The sequence below is a fragment of the Hippoglossus hippoglossus genome, chromosome 19 (genome assembly GCF_009819705.1).
Source record: "Hippoglossus hippoglossus isolate fHipHip1 chromosome 19, fHipHip1.pri, whole genome shotgun sequence".
NCBI classification, from domain to species: Eukaryota; Metazoa; Chordata; class Actinopteri; order Pleuronectiformes; family Pleuronectidae; genus Hippoglossus; species Hippoglossus hippoglossus.
In genome coordinates, this window is record NC_047169.1 from 10,601,397 (window position 1) to 10,619,957 (window position 18,561).

An 18,561-nucleotide genomic window follows, 5' to 3' on the forward strand; every position below is an offset into this window, starting at 1 on the left:
CTTCGCTCTGAAAGCATCTCAGAGCCACCATCTTGTACAAGAGTGAGTTGATTTAACGTAGAAAACTAAGGACATGAAAATTACAGCATTCATCACATTCTGTTATATAGCATCTGATGGAATAGTTTAGATAAGCGTATCGACAGCACCCTCATATGTGTGTGGTAAATATGATGCTATAACAGCTAATTAGCTTAGCTTAAAGACTGAAAACAGGGGTGTAATAGTTACCCTTAGTCTAAAGGTAACAAAATAAATCCTACCACCTGTAGAGGTGTTTTTTAAATGATATATATTATTTTTATTAAATCTATACAATCAATAAATGTGTTGTTGGGTGCAGTGCAGCTGAGACTGCACAACAGTTTTATTTACACTATAATGTGTTCAGCTGTTATCAGACATGAACTCTGGAAAATGTCCGGAACATTGGGTCTGGACATTCTCCTGACTTTTCCTTTCATATTTGAAGAAAGCAGCAGGAGATCGTCCAGATCTGACACATTCACAACCGTGGAGCTCAGTACCTCCACCTCCACCTCGTAAAACCACGCTGAAATTCACTGGATCCGGATTTTGATTTGGATCTGCTCCAAATTGCTAAATATCGGTCCCCTAAACAAGCCTGAATTTTTCAACATGATCCATGAATTATTCTCTGAGAAATTCAAAGAAAATGTTGAAATGCACCTTATCTCACAATGTTAAAGAAAAATTGTCTTCCTCATATTGCCTCCTTGAACCACGTTGTCGTGGTAATCTGTAGTGTTTGTGAAATCCTGCAGATTACCACACATGACGTACACATTTCTCTGCAGAAATCACATGTTTTTGTTTGCAGCACATCAACGCCGACGTCGGTCGTTACCAACGAAGCTCTCGAATGTCGTTGTCTTTCCAAGTCGACATCTGTTGCATGTAAGAAACATCATCAACGCCTCCACTCGCTCGCCGTGAATTCTCCGGACATTTTCCTGCTGTCTTCTCACATGGGCTCACTCGGGCATTTTCCAAACATTTTACTCGGGGGGGCCGGTCAGGAAAAGTTGTGGGAAATGTCTGCAGCAACTGACTTAGAAAAATTTCTCACATACAGCCCCTCTGCAAGCTTTTCAGGAAGATGTGTGAACTTCAGTTGCTTGTCTGAAAGCAGCTTTAGAGGAGCCGGTCGGCAGATTTTGTTATTGTATAAAGATTCTCCTCTGTTCTCATCCAGCTGCCAATATATTCCCCAAAACGACCACCTCTTGTGAATATGTGAACACCACGGAAGTAAAAGCTGCTACATAATTCACAAACACCATTAAAAAGCCACAACATTAACCGAGCAACGTAAAAAAAGATTTCCCCCCAATCTGCCGTTATTGTAAATCAATACTCAAGTAAGTGCGATAATCTTCTAACAACATCTGCACAGTGCCTCAGAAGTATTTTTGTGCGTGTGGGTGTGTGAGCACTTGGGAACAATTTGCAACATACCTTCCTTCCAGTGATTACATGGGAGGTGTCTGTGTTTCTAATGTATGCAGGAAACGAGATATTCATAGGAAAGTAATTACTTCAAAGCTCAGCCTCCACCACAGGCCTACACTGTCACAAGCATCACTGGTGAGATATTTATGGGCGAGCTCCTTTCCGTTTTCTTTGCTATTTCTAGAGCATTATAAAGCAGCTCATTATGCACGGGCCTCATCAACATATAGCCTAAACACAAACACATTAAATGAATACATGAATCCAGAAATACAGCTTTTTTGGAGACATGCATCATCAATCTGAGCCCCGCCACACACACACACACACACACACACAGGACAGCAACTCCTCCACTCTGACTTCACCAGCATTTAGTGGAAGGAGAAACAAACATGGCTTATTTTCCGGGTGACATACCTCGCTGGTCAGGTTGAGTGTTTTATTCCCAGCGGAGGCAAGGAACTGTCTGGAGTTACAAGGCCCCTCTGAGTGTTTGTCTTGCAAAGTACACCAGACACACGTCTGCCGGTATGGCCTCGCATGTTTGCGTGTATCCTCTTCCCTCGCTCTGGATTATTAATTCGAGATTTTTGGGGGCGAAAGAAGGGAAACAATATTCCCAACTCAATGGGATGTGCGGCGTGGCTCTTAATAACACTGGGAGAAGAGAGCAAAATCTAAATATAGGCTGAGGCGGAAAAAAGCAAAGAGTATTCAGTACAGTGCGAGGAAGCCCTTTGAGAGCGGCAGTAGTGTATCTTGCACGAAAAAAAAAAAAAAAAATCTAAATCTTTAAACAAAGAGCAGACGTTAAATCAAAGGGCTTCTGGTTTCCTTTAAAGTATCTTACACAAATGAAGTCCAAGTGGGTCATGTCATCCCCTCCTCACACTTCCCATAATACTTTGCATCCTCACTCGGAGCTAAGCCTGCTAACTTGTAGTCACATAAACAGCGTCTAAATAGGCCACGGGATCTATACATAGTTTTTTTTTCTTCTTTCCTATGGATGCATCCCACACAGATGTTCCGCACACACCACCATCGCGTTTAACACATGTGTTTTTTCCTTTTTTTCCTTTTTTTTTTTGCTGCATCCTGTTAAGTGTGGAGAAATAAAAGGGATTTCGAATTTCCACGGCTCCTCGTTTGGCGGAGATGCAGCCCACAGACTCTGACACCTCTGCTTCACAGTGGAGTTTATGTTGTGTCAGGTTCCCCACAGACTCCCGCAGTCTGTCTGTGGGCCGGGGCGGGGTGAGAGGGGCTGGGGGGTGGGGTGGGGGGGGGGGTAGATGGGGAAATCCCTGGAGAAACACACAGCTGGGAGGTTATTGAATTTGAAGGGAAAAGATAGCATTGGGGGGGGGGGGGGGGGGGGGGGGGCACAGGGGGAACAGTGGATTTTGAGAAAACGACTGCACCACAACCTTGCAACGGGAGACGCTGATGTGAATTATCCAAACAGCAGGTTTTCCTCGTTTCTTTTGAGCCCAGCGCGTAGTTTGGAATTACAATTGGGAATTTATGTTGATTTATATATATACCTCCTGTGGATTATGGATTCTTGCTGCAAGGCGCGGAAAGCAGACATTTTTAAACTCCACCTTTTCTCTAATTTAAAATTACCAGACTTCGTCCCATTACATTGACGCCGACATCACAGGAGGCTCTAAACGTTGATGCATTTCTCTTTCATCTTCAGCGCATATTAATGTTTTCCCCTGTGCTGCATGCCCACTCTACATGCGCTCGCTTTCACACACTTCATGCGAGCATTTACAAAAAGGACAAATTCAAGCCCAGATGTTTTGCTCACCATTAACACAAAACCGGAGAAACAGCACCGAAAAAAAGCAGATATTAATACCTGCCCGAAAATGAGTCACCTCGAGGTGTTACAGAGCATTTGGTTTGATTATATATGGGGTTTTTTTTGTTTGCTTTGGGTGACAGTTTTCAGAAAATACCACGATGTAGCCAATATTACACTGTCGCTGCATTTTCTATTGATTTCAGGGCACAAACAGGCCCTTTAACATCATGCTCAGGGAATCTCATGGGGACCAAGGTCTCTGGAGACCCAAGCCCAGTACATTTACATTAAAGAACCTTTCTTTACATAGTGCCCCCTAACACTGTCTCCCTGCTGTGGGGCCCAAGCATTTTATCTCAACATACTGTTCAAATTCATCGTCATTGTTCATGGCTGATGCATGAATACCTCGGGGGTAGTTGTTTCGTAACGAGGGCTGGACATCTGTGATTGTCTATGCAGCTTCACCTCACCCTGGGGTTCGGAATATGAATACAAATATCCAAGCTGTGACATGCAGATGAACAGAGGAGCAGAATACAACAGGGGACCAGGATTCACGCTCCAGTTTCTAATTCTTTTCAAAATTATCAGTAGTGACAGTGATGTTTTGTTCAAGTGTCCGGCACATTCAGTTAGTCAACTTCCCAGAAATGTCAGCGACATAATCAAAATCCATGAAGTTCTGCATTTAAAAGAGCTGGTTTGTTGGTTTCCCTTCTCTTTTCCATATCTGTCACATTTGTTTATTCACAACATACACTAGGAATTAAAAAAAAAATAGCAGTACAGTTTAATGCACAATTACTCTAATGCAACATGACAGAGCATATAACTTATTATGGTGGTTGCCGTGCTGTAGCGATTACAGGATGTACTAGTGTTGAATTTGTTAGATTAACACGACTGTACTTCTACCCTCTTAATCAATTAGTTGACTAATGTGTTATAAGGATTTTAACCAGCAAAGACTAGTAGATAAGTACCATTTTTATTTATTCCAGGGAAATGACAGGCCCATGTTGAGCAATATAATTCACTTACACAACTTTGTGCTGTTTAAGTTAAGTCAATGGAACCTTTTTTAATTAAACTTGTATAAATATATTTTCAACACCTTGCAACTTGTTCAAGTGTTTGACAGTTTATTAGCTGCTGCCTCTTTTTTAAAATTCAGTTGAGCTAGCAGCTATTTCAACATGATTTTGCACATTTTTGCAGACGCACACCAGGAACCCTCCTTCCTGGCTCAAGTGTGTAAAGGAGAATGAAGCAACAAAATACAGTGTCAACACAATTATTGTTCAGACTTTTTTTTTTCATTTTCTTTTATAAAATTTCACGCAATAACTTATTTGAAACATCATCATCGTGAACTTGTTAACTCATTTTTCATTTAGTTAGTTGCACCGCTCCGTAGGATGGAATCACAACAAAGAATGGAAGTGGTGTCTGTTTCTAATAGCGGAGTAACTCCTTACAGCGGGTGGACAATTGAATCACAGAAGAAGCAAACAGTGAAATAATAGACCTCTCAGTCATTGTATGACAGTCATTGAAGTGCGAGAGTAGCACATGTTGATTTTTGCTATAATTGAAGAAATACACCTTGCTGCCACATTGTGTACCTGGATGGATACGTGGAAAAAAATCACATTTAATGGCATTACATAAAGACCCCAAATTGATAATATCACATACTGAGATACAACCAACAACTTTAAAATAAAAATAAATAAAAGAATAACAACACAAAATGACATTTTTTCCCTTTTTTATATTAAAGAAATCTACATTTTCTAGCTCTTAACATTTCTTTTCTTTTTAAAAATCTTTCAAAACAGACCCAGGTTTTTCTTTATATATATATTTATATATATATATATTGTTTTATCAAACAGAACAGCTTACCTTTAAAGGACCAAAAGGTCAGTCCATTTTCACGCCTTGCATTTTAATCCATTTCATTAAGGGGTTTTGCTTCCCAACAAAACCAAGAAATGTCATCTGGGCTGAAGCGTCCATTGTAAGCGAAGGTTGGTGCAGAGGATACACGTGTATGGCAGAACTCCATCTGTGGCCAGGCTGCATCAATTCGCCACCATAATAAACAGTGAGAGACATTTGCCTTGTCCGCAGATATTCAGATTCCAGTCTCAAGCTTGCGCTCTTCATTAAAAAGGTGTCACATGTTTTGTTAGATTGAGCCTCATACTGAGCCCCGATACTAAGATGCAACCAAAGCCCTCCCGCATTTCCTCCGAATGTTAATAACAATAATAATAATGATGACAACTGTGCACGGTGCATGTTATGTATGTCCAGAGGTATGAAAGGAACATTTCTGTGCTGATTAGGTGAGTCACCATCATGATTACACATTGCAGCAGCAGCAGCAGTGTTAAAGGAGGTTTTGTGCCGCGGCTGAGATGCAGGACCCCTCGCACGCCGCTCACAAGGAGGTATCGAATATGCTCTTTGAAATCTGACGACAGAGCCTCCAAATGTAGCACATCAAGGGAGCGGCCATATGTTGTGTCTTTAGCCTTCATTTATATTCTATTTGTGTCTCAGCGGGGCTACAGTGGGACCCTGCCCACCAGATCTGCTGGTTGGGTCGCAGCTCATTTACATTTTACTATGGATTCGAATGAGATCCACAATCGAAAACAGCGAGTTGAGGAAAGTACGTGGCTGCAACAACAGGCGCATTTCAAAAGATGACTGAGATGTTTATCATTAATCAGGATCACCGTGCCGTGCGTTGATGCAGAAGATGTTCCTTTCATGGATTAACCTCTGCGACAACACAATCCGTGTGGGATTTTCTCTGATATCATCACTCACACCATTAACATTATTATTACCATTCTTCAGTGTTTTCTTTTCTCCCAATAAGTGTGAACTTGATAAGCAAAAACCATCACGCAAAACAGCTCATATATATAGAGAGAGAGAGAGAGCCAATACACCTCTGAGGGAGGGGGGGTGCAAATTAAAGAAGAACCAAAGGAACAAAAACACAGCAGAATCACGTACACAGCTGCATTACAGTCAAAAAAAGTGTCGATGTGATTTTGCTGATACTGTCTCAGGTACATTTATCTAAAAATAACTGGTGTTGTCCAGTTTGTGCTCAATTGCAACAAACATTTTAGGCTCCTGCTTGATAAATACAGTCTGTCATCCCAGAGAAAGGTGATTTATTCAATGGATTTCTTTTTTTAACCTCACATTTCAAAAGCATGTGTTAAAGAATCTGCCATGGAGAAGCACATCGAGGGCTAACTTCAGACAAAAGCACCTTCATTAGGAATAACATCATCTAGTTCGTTCAAAAACACTAATTTAGCAAAACCAGTAGCGTCTGTAGAGCAACTACAGGAGAGTGACTAAAAGCCTGTCTGGACATGTTAGTAGAGCAGGTGGCACCTATCATTACCAGGCTGACTAATGGCTAAACCACAAAACCATACATTCAATCCAGGTTTAGTACAGAGGGCTGCATAACGTCTCACTCTTAACTCATGTGGTTGCCACATTGACCCGCCACAACCCAATATATGATTGATTTATTTCACACGTAATGATACATGGCTAGACAACTGTACACAGTATATCAAACTAACAAAAATAAAGAAATACATAGTTTAAACGCAAGAAGCGTAAATGGCATTTAACATATGAAAGTTACACTGTAAAAATGTGGATCTTACAATTGTCATACAACCAGACATTATTATTATTAATATACTGTACATTTCCATTCATTCCAATCATCCAAAGATGGATGTTTTAATCCCTTCTTCAATGCTGCTGTAGATAGATGTCTGATCATCCCTATGACAGCATTTTATGGCATGATTATGGTAACCATGAGCAAGGAGGTCATATCAAATTCCTGTCTAAAAGCAAATATCTGGCTACTGATCTGATTTAAATAACACATTGTCAACACTTTTATTTTACCCATACAGATCTTTGCATCGAGTTACCTTTCCATGTTTTGTGGAACATAATTTTACCATTATTTGATGCTGGCATTTAAGTATCAGAATCGTCAAATTCAAATACCAAGTAGCTGGCTTTTACAAAATACATAATACACTCTTAGAACACAAAAGTTTGTAATGATTATTACTGAAGCAACAGACAAAAGTTTGTCAAACAGAGATCTGCATTTACTGTTCTACAACCTAAATGGACTTTATGTCACAAAGCCAATTCAAAGATTCACAATGAGTGTTGCAATTGAGCCCTTATGTTTCTGAGAAGTAGCCAAACTTAAAACATGTATCATAACCAACCGTCACTATCGCCACCCCTGATTATTCACAAAGAAACAAACTATACCAGCTTATACATCCACCCCAAAATATCTCTGCATCGGAGTCTGCAATGATACATATTTAAATGAAAATATATTTATATAATTTGTGGATTTTTCACAGTAGTTTGTACTGCACTGTACCTTTTTGTCCATCTATTTATGCCTACATAATTTTCACCTTGAGGGAGTCTATTGAGTCACTTGAGAGAGAGTGTGGCTTGCGTTTTGTGTGGAAGAAAAATGTCTCTTCAAAAATTTTTTTGTCTGTAATATCTCCGGTCTTCAGTGTGGTAAGTGCTGTGCATGTCTTTCATCTCTGCTGGCCAACAACGAATACGGGACTGATTACTCAGAAAGGCTAGTTTTTCCCCTACGAGAACACAGCTTGTAGAAACTGCAAAAAACATTTGCTTTGGCACAGATTTACATTGTAGAATGTCCATTCCTTGATCTCCATGGCCATGATCGTTACTACAAACACAAAGTGGCCCATTGTGGAAATCCTTGGCTTGTACACTGTCACGAATAAGTCTATGTGTTTGTGTATTGCCGTGTCAGTCTATCCTCTTTCCTGGTGTAACGTCAATGCACTCTTAGTGTCTAATCATTCCGTGCATAAACCCGACATCAATCCCCTCTCTGTCTTCGACTCTTGCTCACTCTCTCTCTATACTCCTTGCTCTTGTTTTTTTTTAGATCTGAGTCTCTTGAACATTTTCCTTCGAGTTGCCCTTGAAGAGAAGAGGCTCCATTTGAGGATTCTGGTTTTGGCCCATGAAACCCTTGATTGATCCATGTAAGCCCATAGTAGGCATGGGGAGAGACATCGGCAGAGGTGGGGACATAGAATTGGGATTGGTGCCATTGCCTGATGAGAGCATATTAGAGGAGATTGGGACTGAGGTACAGGAGATGGGCATATCCTGGCCTTGCAGGTTCTTGCTACTCATGATCCCTCCTGGTCCGATCCCTTCACCGCCAATACTAAGACCCATCACGTTGTTGTTGAAATGATGGGTCTTGTAGTAATGGTTGAGAGTATCTGTACGGCCAATGTTGGGAAGGTTGACTATTTCTGGATGATGTCTCCTCAGGGTTCCTTCTCCACCCATGCCAGAATTCATCGTTGAACCACCTGAGATTCCACTTCCTGCCCCGGCTCCAATCTCATCTTCTACGTTGACAATTTCGATGGCTCTAGCGGGGCCGTGGTGCTTATGTAGCTGGTGCTGCTTCCGGAGTTTATAGAAGACCACTAACATTACAGCTGCCATAAAAGTGATCGCCACGAAGCAACCAATGATGATTTTAGTTGTTTTCATTACATCATCCAGGCCTGGAATGTTAGTTACATCCATTATCGACACAGTCACTGAGTTTTCCGTACCTCTGTTAGCTCGTGGGGACAGTGAGGAAAGAGAGGAAGGTGAGGGAGATGTAGTGATGCCAGGTCTCCCATGTACCACCCCTCTTTGAACAGTAGGATTTGGGAATTCTATGAAAGTCTCATTAATATACTGTCTTGCCGAGTTTTCCTCCTCTCCTCTTACTGTCTCTACTGTTTCCACAGTGACAGTGGTGAAATAACTGTAGCTGTTGCTGGGATCTGACACAGACACATTGAGCACAGCGGTTGCAGTGGTGTTTCCAGCGGAGTTGGTCACCATGCAAGTGTACTGCCCGGTGTCTTGCACGGTCACGTTTGTGAAGTTCAGTGTTCCGTCATGAAGCACTGAGATCCTAACGCGGTACGATCCATGGGTCATCAGAGTGCCATTCGGAGTGAACCAGTTCACAGAGGTCATTGATGTTCCAGTACGACATTTCAGCTCAGCAGCCATGCCCTCTGTGACATTGAGGTCAGTGGGTGGCTCAACGATCACTGGGGCATAGCAGGTGAAGTGGCTCTGGTCTAGTTCCCCAATGTATTTGCCCTTTAGACCTGGAGGCGCATGGCAGCGAGCACAACATGTGGTGTTGCTGGGAACTGTTTCTTTCAGCCACCAGCTGAGCCAAAGAACATCACAGTTGCATACCCAAGGGTTGTGGTTGAGATGTACCCTTTCCAGCTGGTGCAAAGGGGTGAAGAGGTCATGGGGCAGGGAATGCAGGGAATTGTGGGAGAGGTTGAGCTCCTCCAGATTTTTGAGGTCATCAAAAGCATTGCGTTCGATCACTGACACTCTGGAGTGCATTAGCCACAGCTTGCGAAGTGATGCTAGGCCTTGGAAGGATCCAGGCCGAACTATACCCAGCTGGTTCCCAGACAGCTCCAATTCCTCTAGTCGTAATAGTGGGGTGAGGTTAGGGATGTCCTTCAAGCCGCACATGCCAAGATTCAAGAAGCGTAAATTTACTAAACCTTCAAAGGCAGCCTCTGAGATGAAATCCAGCTTCCTGAGTTCCCCGAGATCGAGACGGCGCAAAGAGGGAACACGATGAAAGGCGAATGCCGGCAGCGTCTCGATGGGGTTGTTTCGTAGCCATAATTCCCTTAGCTTGCTGAGGTACTCAAAGGCTTGTGACGGTACGACTGTGAGACGGTTGTCAAAAAGCTCCAGCGTGTTGAGGTTGGGGAGGCCATTGAAAGCTCCCACCTCAATCTGTCGGATGTGGTTCTTGGAGAGCTGGAGGATTTCCAAATGCCGCAGGTGCTTAAAAGTGTCAGACTTGATCACCTAGTGTGGAAACAAAAACATGAAGGCAAGTTGTAGCAACATCAGAATTACTGCTGTCAACTTCAATTTACTCAGTGTGAAAGTGTGGTCGTGGCTCCTAGATGAGGCCATATTTACCTGAATGGTGTTTTCTTGTAGATTGAGGTATCTTGTGTTCTCTGAAATACTCTCTGGGACTTGATCTAAACTCTTCCTTGTACAGATGACACGGCTCGCCTGATTGGAGCAGGTGCACGGGGTGGGGCAGGGGGGCGCCGCCTCTGCAAGTTGAGGTCCATGGTTGTGAAACCACAACAGAAGCTGGACCAACCAGAGGAGGGGGGAAGGGGCACAGGGGCTGGTCACCGTGACAACACGCATGGCAACTGAGTCATGACCCACCCCTACTGCAATAATGTTAAGTCACCTCTAAATGAGGGAATTTAAGTGCTTATCTTAATGTCCATATTTGATCCTCTTATTCTGTTATTTCCTCCTTTACACTGTCACAGAACAAGGTGTGATGTTATATCAAAGAATATCTATTATTCACAGATTCTTATTTTACTTTGCTCATGCTTCTTTGACAAATCTTTGACAAACAACTTTCAACATGTCATTTCAGGGAACCCTGATTTGTTTTTTCAATTCCCATGACAATCTTTTGCAGATGAATCGAATTCTGGAGGTGGGGGGTGGGGTTGCTCCTGAATGTGTTGTCTCTGTGGAGGCTAGTGCGTCTCACTGTAGGGAAAGAGAGAAAAGCAGAAATAGGAAAGAGGTCAAGCAAGTGCACTGTGCAAGATATTAGCCTCATCACACAGAATTTATATCTCAAAAATATGAAACTGTCCTGTCACCAGAATGTACGATAAGAGCGGAGTCTGGCTTTCGTTTCCAAAGAGGTGAATCTAAAATTGTGACCTGTAGCCTAACTGGTGAGTCAGCTGCCATTTTCTTTATAGGTTGAACTCAACATCTGGGTCATGGCGTGTCTGAAATGGCCACAAAATTTGAAAAAAGCTCAAGCTGGGTCACGAGTGCGGCAGTCTAACGATTAGGATGACAGTCTCATCTCATCGTCCACTTTATGATACTGGCATTTGCCAAGTCAGATACACACTGATAGAAGTAGAATATTGCATTTAAAGGAATTTAAAGTTGCTGGATGCAATTACTGCTGCCGGTGGGACTTATCTAGACCTAAGGTTAATGCAGAGTTTCATGCAATCCATCATGAGGCAGCAGCACAGCATTACAAATGAGATAACAAATGATGCCTGCATGGAGTAATTTAGCAATTAAGATATGAGGGAATGATTATTGACTCCTGAGATTTTACTGCAATGCCCATTCTGTGTACAACAAGTGACACACAATCAGACAACAGCCCCGACTTGAAACTGGCGACACAAAGGCAGCAACAACAACCAGATTGTGACCATGTTGCAAAAATACTGCCGTGGCTCTTTGAATACATGCATCTGTATCCTGTGTGACTCTGGTTGAGAGAGTGCCACACACTTCCCGAAACAGAAATGGCTGCGAGCATCAGCAGACTCACTAAATTTAGAAATGCTTGGTTCTCGTTCCCTTATTATGATTCGACCGAAGAGAAAGTGTTCGTTGTTTCCTCAATTTCGACACTAAGACTCGGCCAGTCACAACCCTGTGCCTTCTGTGGACCACAAACAAGAGCATCTTTGTTACCTTTCAGATTATGTGACCACTGTGTTACCATTATTGATTTTATATAAAAAAGATTCACTTCTCAAATATTTTACTCTCTGATAAACAGTTTTTTTTTTTTTTTTTTTCAAAGCTTCCATGGCAGTTCTTAGCATCTCCACCCAGAAACACTGTTGCTGTGGCAACCTGCTCACTCACCATCTTGTGTTTTTACTGTCCAGTGCCCTATTCCACATTACTGTGCTTAGCTGAGCCTGATGAACGTTTGCCGTGCAAAACCGGTCAGTAACACCTTTTTGGTCTAAATCAATGTATATTTGACACAACATTTAAGGTGTGTTTCCTCATTAGCAGACAGCCTATGCAATAAACAGCCTTTTGCTCCAGAGACACTTAGAGGAAAAAAAAACCTGAATCTTGCAAATCCAGCTACGTATAAGAAAATGTATATTTACATAAGCGCAGGGGAACCTGACGAAGCACACAGTCGAACCTTGGCCTTCGATATCGCAACAGAGTGAACAAACCTGCCATGAATCTTAATATCTACAAGGTCTGAGGATTAGGTCAACATCCGTCTTTATTAAAAACATAGCTCCGAGAACTCTTAAAGCAGCTATTAAGAAAGGTCATAAGGGAGTATGTGCTAAAAATAGACTTTTTCAGATGCTCTGCACATGCCACAGACTCTCTCTCACTCCCACACACACACACACACACACACACACACACACACACACACACACACACACACACACACACACACACACACACACACACACACACACTTGGGTGCAAATGCCACACAGAACTGACAAAACATCATCCATCTCCGCTTCGAGACCAAGTACAGATTTACGAATACAAATCTCGAAACCTCCATGTTACAGTATGCAGCCCCTTTGCAACACTCCTCCTGATGCTGTTCTTTACATGGCCGTCCTTCCTTATAGAGTCCCTCTCTTGCTCGCTCATCCCCATCCAGCAGGTAATTGTTGTTGTCAATTATTTGACGGAATTGGAAGAAAAAGAAAAAAAAAGAGAGAGAAAATGTCTCAATGTCTGCTGCAGACGTCAGAATTGCATCTGTTCCAGAATGGCGGCCTGGTAGTTTGAATGATTAGCTCGTCAGAAAATGATTCATGCAGGCATCAAAACACAACATCATGAATATTCAGCACGGCCAAAGATCTGACCACACAGTTTTTCAATACATTGGTAATGAAAATACTGTAAGGGTGGTGCTTTGTCTTTAAAATAATCGTGGTTAAATGTGAATGCAAGAATTCCTCCTGCCTCTGCCACCATTTTTGAAATCTACAAAAGTACGGGGGGGGGGGGGGGGGGGGGGGGTCATGGTGAAGGGAGAGATTTGCAGTTGTATACATTCTGACGTTGGTCTAAAATTTAAGGCCAAAATGCTCAAATGCATTTCATGTTTAGCCTTTTTCTTAACATTGAAGGAACTGAGCATTTTCTCACAGAGCAAGCGTCGCTGAGGGGAGACGGTTTAACCATCTACGTAAACTACACAGGTTAAAATTGCATGAGAAGACATTGAATTCAGAAGCAGGGACGCCTGTTGCCTCGACCTGGCGTCAAGTTCTCCAGCACGCGAGAGAGCAACAGCACATATACGCAGAAGACGGCCTTTATTTTGCGAAAATCACACCTTGACTCATCTGAGGGCCAACTCCGTCGCCCGGCGGCCTCCCTCCTCATCTCTCTTGTGCAAGATGTGCTCTCTTTGGGGCTTGCGACACGGCCGAGTGGCGTATGTTTTCCAACCAATTGCACTCATACGTATTTTCTCTTTCTTGATCTTGGCCGTTTTTCCATGTCAAGAGCAGATTGCAACCATGTAGATATTGATTATTCGATCAGGCCTGAGAGAGCGCTCAGTCGTGAAAAGACAAATTAGCTGCAAGCTGCTGACCAATTGCTACAAACCAATCACATCATCGTAAGCGCCTGATTGTATCAATGCCTCGCTTCCCCCCCTCAACAGAGCCATTAAGGTTTATGAAGAGGCAGAGTCCTGTTGTTTTCATTAAAACATCTATGATGGCCGTGAGATGTTTCCTGTACATGCCTACGCAAAGGCCCAATTAGACCCCATGTATTTACCGACGGTCTGGAGACGAACACAAAGCGACTCAGGTGCAGCAGCAGGGCCAACATCATCTACTGTAACTATGACAACACCAGATTGATTCAGGACGTGGGAATCAGGGAAGGATGCTGGGACGCATTTCACCAGTTTCTAACGACCAGCATTGCTTATATTAAAACCAAAAAAAGATGAAATTGTCAGGCTGATGCCAAATATCCCCCCAAACCCCCCTTGCAAATGATGACAAGTATAGTCTCTCAATCCTCCAACATATGGATGGGGGGGGGGTGGACACATAAAAAAGAAAGAAAGATAAAAGAGGACATAACGTGCATCTTGTCATTTAACCGCGACCTCTCCTCATCATATAGCCCCCCCACCAGCCCCCCCAGCATAATATCTCCTACAATTCAACAGAATGGCCTTATTCATCTATGCAGCTGCGCGCACTACGGCGCACCTTCTCGGGAACGCAATTGAAATTCTGAATAGGCCTAATTCTGCACATGCTGCATTACAAAATGGCTTGCATCCATTCTCCGTCTTCGGGGTAATGACAACACGACTGCACCCCGACAATAATCCATATGGCCGAGATATGAAAAATGTGTGGACGTGTAGGAAAACACTTACATAAGGAGCCATGTTTTTTTTTGGTGTTTTTTTAATTTTTTTAGAATATGTTAGCAATGAGCACCGCACTGACAACACTACATATGAGCTTTTTTCTCCATACCGGTATTAATGATTTACTGATTACCATCCGTGCAACATTTCACGATCCGATCTCCATCATTTCACGACCGATTCCAACATCCATGCATGTCGGGTAACACATGCAATAATTACGCCGGCCATTTCACCCCCCTTTTTCTACCTGTACATCCAATATCCACACGTACCTCAATGTTTGCGGCGCGATGCTCGATGGTTTCTCTCCTCTCCTCTCCTCTCGTCCTCCTTCTCCTCCCCGATCGTCCGCTCTTTTTTTTCTCTCTCTCCTTCTCCTTCCTCCAGCCTCGCTGTCTGTCTCTCCTTTTCTCCTCGTCCCCCCTAAATTGATTCGCTTGTCTCCGCGGCTGTGAGCTGCCTCTTGTTCTCGTGGACTAGATCCGCAGCGCCAACGCAACGCGGGGGGCTACAGTGATGGCAGGTTAAAGATGAACAGAATCCACACACACACACACACACACACTCACTCACACGGACACACACACATGTGCGCGCACACACTCCGGCAAAAAAATAAAATCAACACAGAGATGAGATTAAGGTGTCGCTGGAGGAGAGGATGTTGGTATTATCACATGTAGGAGCGAGGTCCTGGACGAGTGCACCCGTGCGCCTTATCATCATCAGTGGGGAGGAACGCAGGCAGCACAACGCGACGGCGCCCGCTGGGCAGAGCTTTTTGCGTCCAGAATAAGCGACTCCTTTTACGCACTTTCCGTATGTTTCAGCCAGAATCCCACTAAGGCGGCAATAGAAGAATAGATGGAGGACCAAGGACTCCTGGATAAAGAACACCTCTAACCAGGCTGTCACCAGATCTGCATATAAATATATATTCTTTCTGTTTTTCTCAATTTCATCTGTGCATAAGCTGCAGACATGTAATGAGTATGTATTAATATGACTCAGCAGCACTCCACGATCATTAATCTGAGTCAGTGTGTCGCTCATGCTAAAGTGAGATATTAAGCTCTGCAGTGTGCTCGGCGTTTATCACCGTGTCACGGGGGCACCTGTTTAACCACAAAAGCCACCAAACATCTGCAGTGGGAAACATCTCCCGGCCCATTGAGCTTTAAAGAGTATGAGGCCTATACTCCATAATGAATGCTCAGTGGTAATCTAGCAAACTAGTGACTTCTGTGTTCTTGCACGTGAGTGTTTATTTATCTCGTCCCCGGAGCGGATCTCGGAGGTGAAGTTAAAGTTGTACCAGCCGCCACATGTGACCTGCTGTCGGCATCCACGCCCTGCGACCCCTGTGAGGTTTGCACATCATAAAACCCAAACCATTTGAATCCTCCGCTAATGTGCATATGTGGAGTCATACTGAACGGATTCAATTAGGGGACTGCAAAGAAAGTCGGCAAGTTATTAGCCCATAAAGACAGATTTAGTAGGTGAGGAGAAGCCGATCTTTCTCTCTGCATGCCTGGCCTGTGCATATTGATCCTCGTCGTGTGTTTGTCCACACGTGTCAAGCGCCTCGGCTCCTCTAAACCATCATCCTCATCCCCCCTGATAGATGTGTGCAGGAGGAGAGAAGCAGCCCTTTGTGACTCTGTGTCCTCTAGTTTGTGCGTAAAAATAAATCTGAGTCCGTCTTAGCTCACAGTAAAGGTCAAAGGACAGAGCAGGTCAGCTCTGCTTCAGAAAGACCCCCAAGATATATACTCTCCCACCTCCCTCTCCATCTCCCTCCTTCCTCACCCTCTCCCTCACTCCTCCCCTCCCTCTCCCCGTGAATGCCGTAGTGAGCATTGTTCACGACCACTAGCTTTTGCTGAAAGCCGCACAGCAATGAGGTCTCTGTGCCTTTTGCCTCTCTCTTCCTCTCCCCTCCCCCTCCTCAGCCTCTCTCTCTCTCTCTCTCTCTCTCTCTCTCTCCCACCCATCTACCCCTCTCTCCTTCCCTCTCTTTCTCTCTCTATCTCTCCCCCTCTATTAAATTTCCAGTCACACAGTGGTGCAGAGGATATTCCTCCTTTCCCTCCTTCTCCCTCTTCTCCTCATTCCCTCTCACTCATGCTGAAATCTTAGCCCACATCCAGCCTCTTCGCTCGACCCTCGCTGCCTTTCACTGCCTTTTCGCCACTCTCATCTCCTCTCTCCGTGCATCTTTTTTTTTTTGCCTTCCAACCCCCGCGCCATTTAAAAGAGATTCCACGCCACCCATGCCAAACCCACCCTTCCGCCTCTGCTCATCCTCCTTCCCCCTCTCTCCACTCTATGTCCTCACTGTGTCATTGCACATTGAATCTGATATTCCCCTTATGCACGTATGGTACGCCTGTGTGTGTGTGTGTGTGTGTGTGTGTGTTTGTGTGCACGCCAGCACCCTTGAGCATGTGTGTGTGTGGGAGCGATGGAGTGCAGGGAGGGAGAGGGACATGCATTTGTGCACAGTAAATGAACAAACACTCATCGCTGTATTGCTTGTGTCATCAGTACAGGAAGGCTCTTGGAGTAGAAATACAGCGGAGCGAGCTAATCCAACTATCCAGAGGACGAGTGCATGGCATTTCCAATACAACCCAAGCCCCCTTAAACTCTTAATGCTGTGTTAGGAGCCACAGGGCAGGAGAAAGGGAGGGCAATGAGGATTTGGCAGTAACATGCTAGTGCCAAGACATATGTGGCATGCTGATAGCAGTGGAGAGGTGCAGCTCACGCTCAGAAGAAGCTTTGGAGGGGGTGCTGATACACATCCATCACTTCCACGGTGTAGCTATGGGCCTCAGCGCTCTGGCACAGAGGAATCGTGCACAGCTCACAGCGGAAGATTGAGAATGTGATTCTTTTTGTAGCAGCAGTGCTGATATTAGACGTGGTCGAAGAGAATTAGTGATCTCTTTAATGGCCCCGAGTGGCCAATTGGGATTGTGAACAAAGTGACATTTCTGGTGGTTATTTTTAGGAATGAGACTGAAAAAGTTGGAATGGTGCTCGGCTGCCATCTGTGCAAAAGAATAAGAGAGATATAAGAGAGAGTTTCAAGTTATTAATGGTGACATCCCTGTGTGTGTGTGTGTGTGTGTGTGTGTGTGTGTGTGTGTGTGTGTGTGTGTGTGTGTGTGTGTGTGTGTGTGTGTGTGTGTGTGTGTGTATGTATGTGTGTGAGTGTGTGTGCGCGCATGTTAGAGAGAGGGAGAGAAAATAGAGAGAAAAATCCTAGTGTCACAGTATCTTAGCAACTGCCTCCATCTCCTTGGAGACAAGAACTGACATCATTTCCTGTCTGTGAGAACTCACTTTGGGTTTGTACACAGTGTGTTTGTTTGTGTGTGTGTGTGTGTGTGTGTGAGTGTGTGAGTGTGTGTGTGCGAGAGTGCGAGGGAATGTATGTGTGCGTCTGTTTGTTTGTGTGTTGGCGTGTGTCCACGTTCATATGCAGATGTGGTGCCTGCAGAATGTGCACTGATGCAGAGGGGATGTATTCTAGTGATTCAGTCGGAGTGTGTTGAAAAACGTCAGTCAATCTGAAAGTCGGGAGAAAAATAAACGTCATTTCCATTGATTAGAATTCAACTGACTGGCACTGATTTTAAAATTGATTCATTGTTTGTATTTGAAATGTTATTTTAGAAATAAGGTTTTAAATTAAGCTGTGAAATTATTATACAAAGACCAAAACTAATAAGTTTCACAGGTCCAAAGGATTTTCCCTCTAAACAATTTGAAATCTATTTTCTTGTGTCTGGAATTAAATCGTTTGTACCATGTGTTATAACAGTAATAATAGTTTTGC

The 18,561-nt window shown here is 43.7% G+C and overlaps 1 protein-coding gene across 1 annotated transcript; it reads right to left on the reverse strand.

Annotated features, from left to right (window-relative positions):
* Window positions 1-6,519: 6,519 nt before the first annotated feature.
* Window positions 6,520-15,524, reverse strand: lrrc4bb (leucine rich repeat containing 4Bb). Its single transcript, XM_034571406.1, has 3 exons — window positions 14,984-15,524; window positions 10,418-11,023; window positions 6,520-10,300 (listed from the first exon to the last, which is right to left on the reverse strand). Exons 2-3 carry the CDS (start codon window positions 10,658-10,660, stop codon window positions 8,315-8,317), a joined length of 2,229 nt encoding a protein of 742 aa, XP_034427297.1. The 5' UTR covers window positions 10,661-11,023; window positions 14,984-15,524; the 3' UTR covers window positions 6,520-8,314.
* Window positions 15,525-18,561: the final 3,037 nt, after the last annotated feature.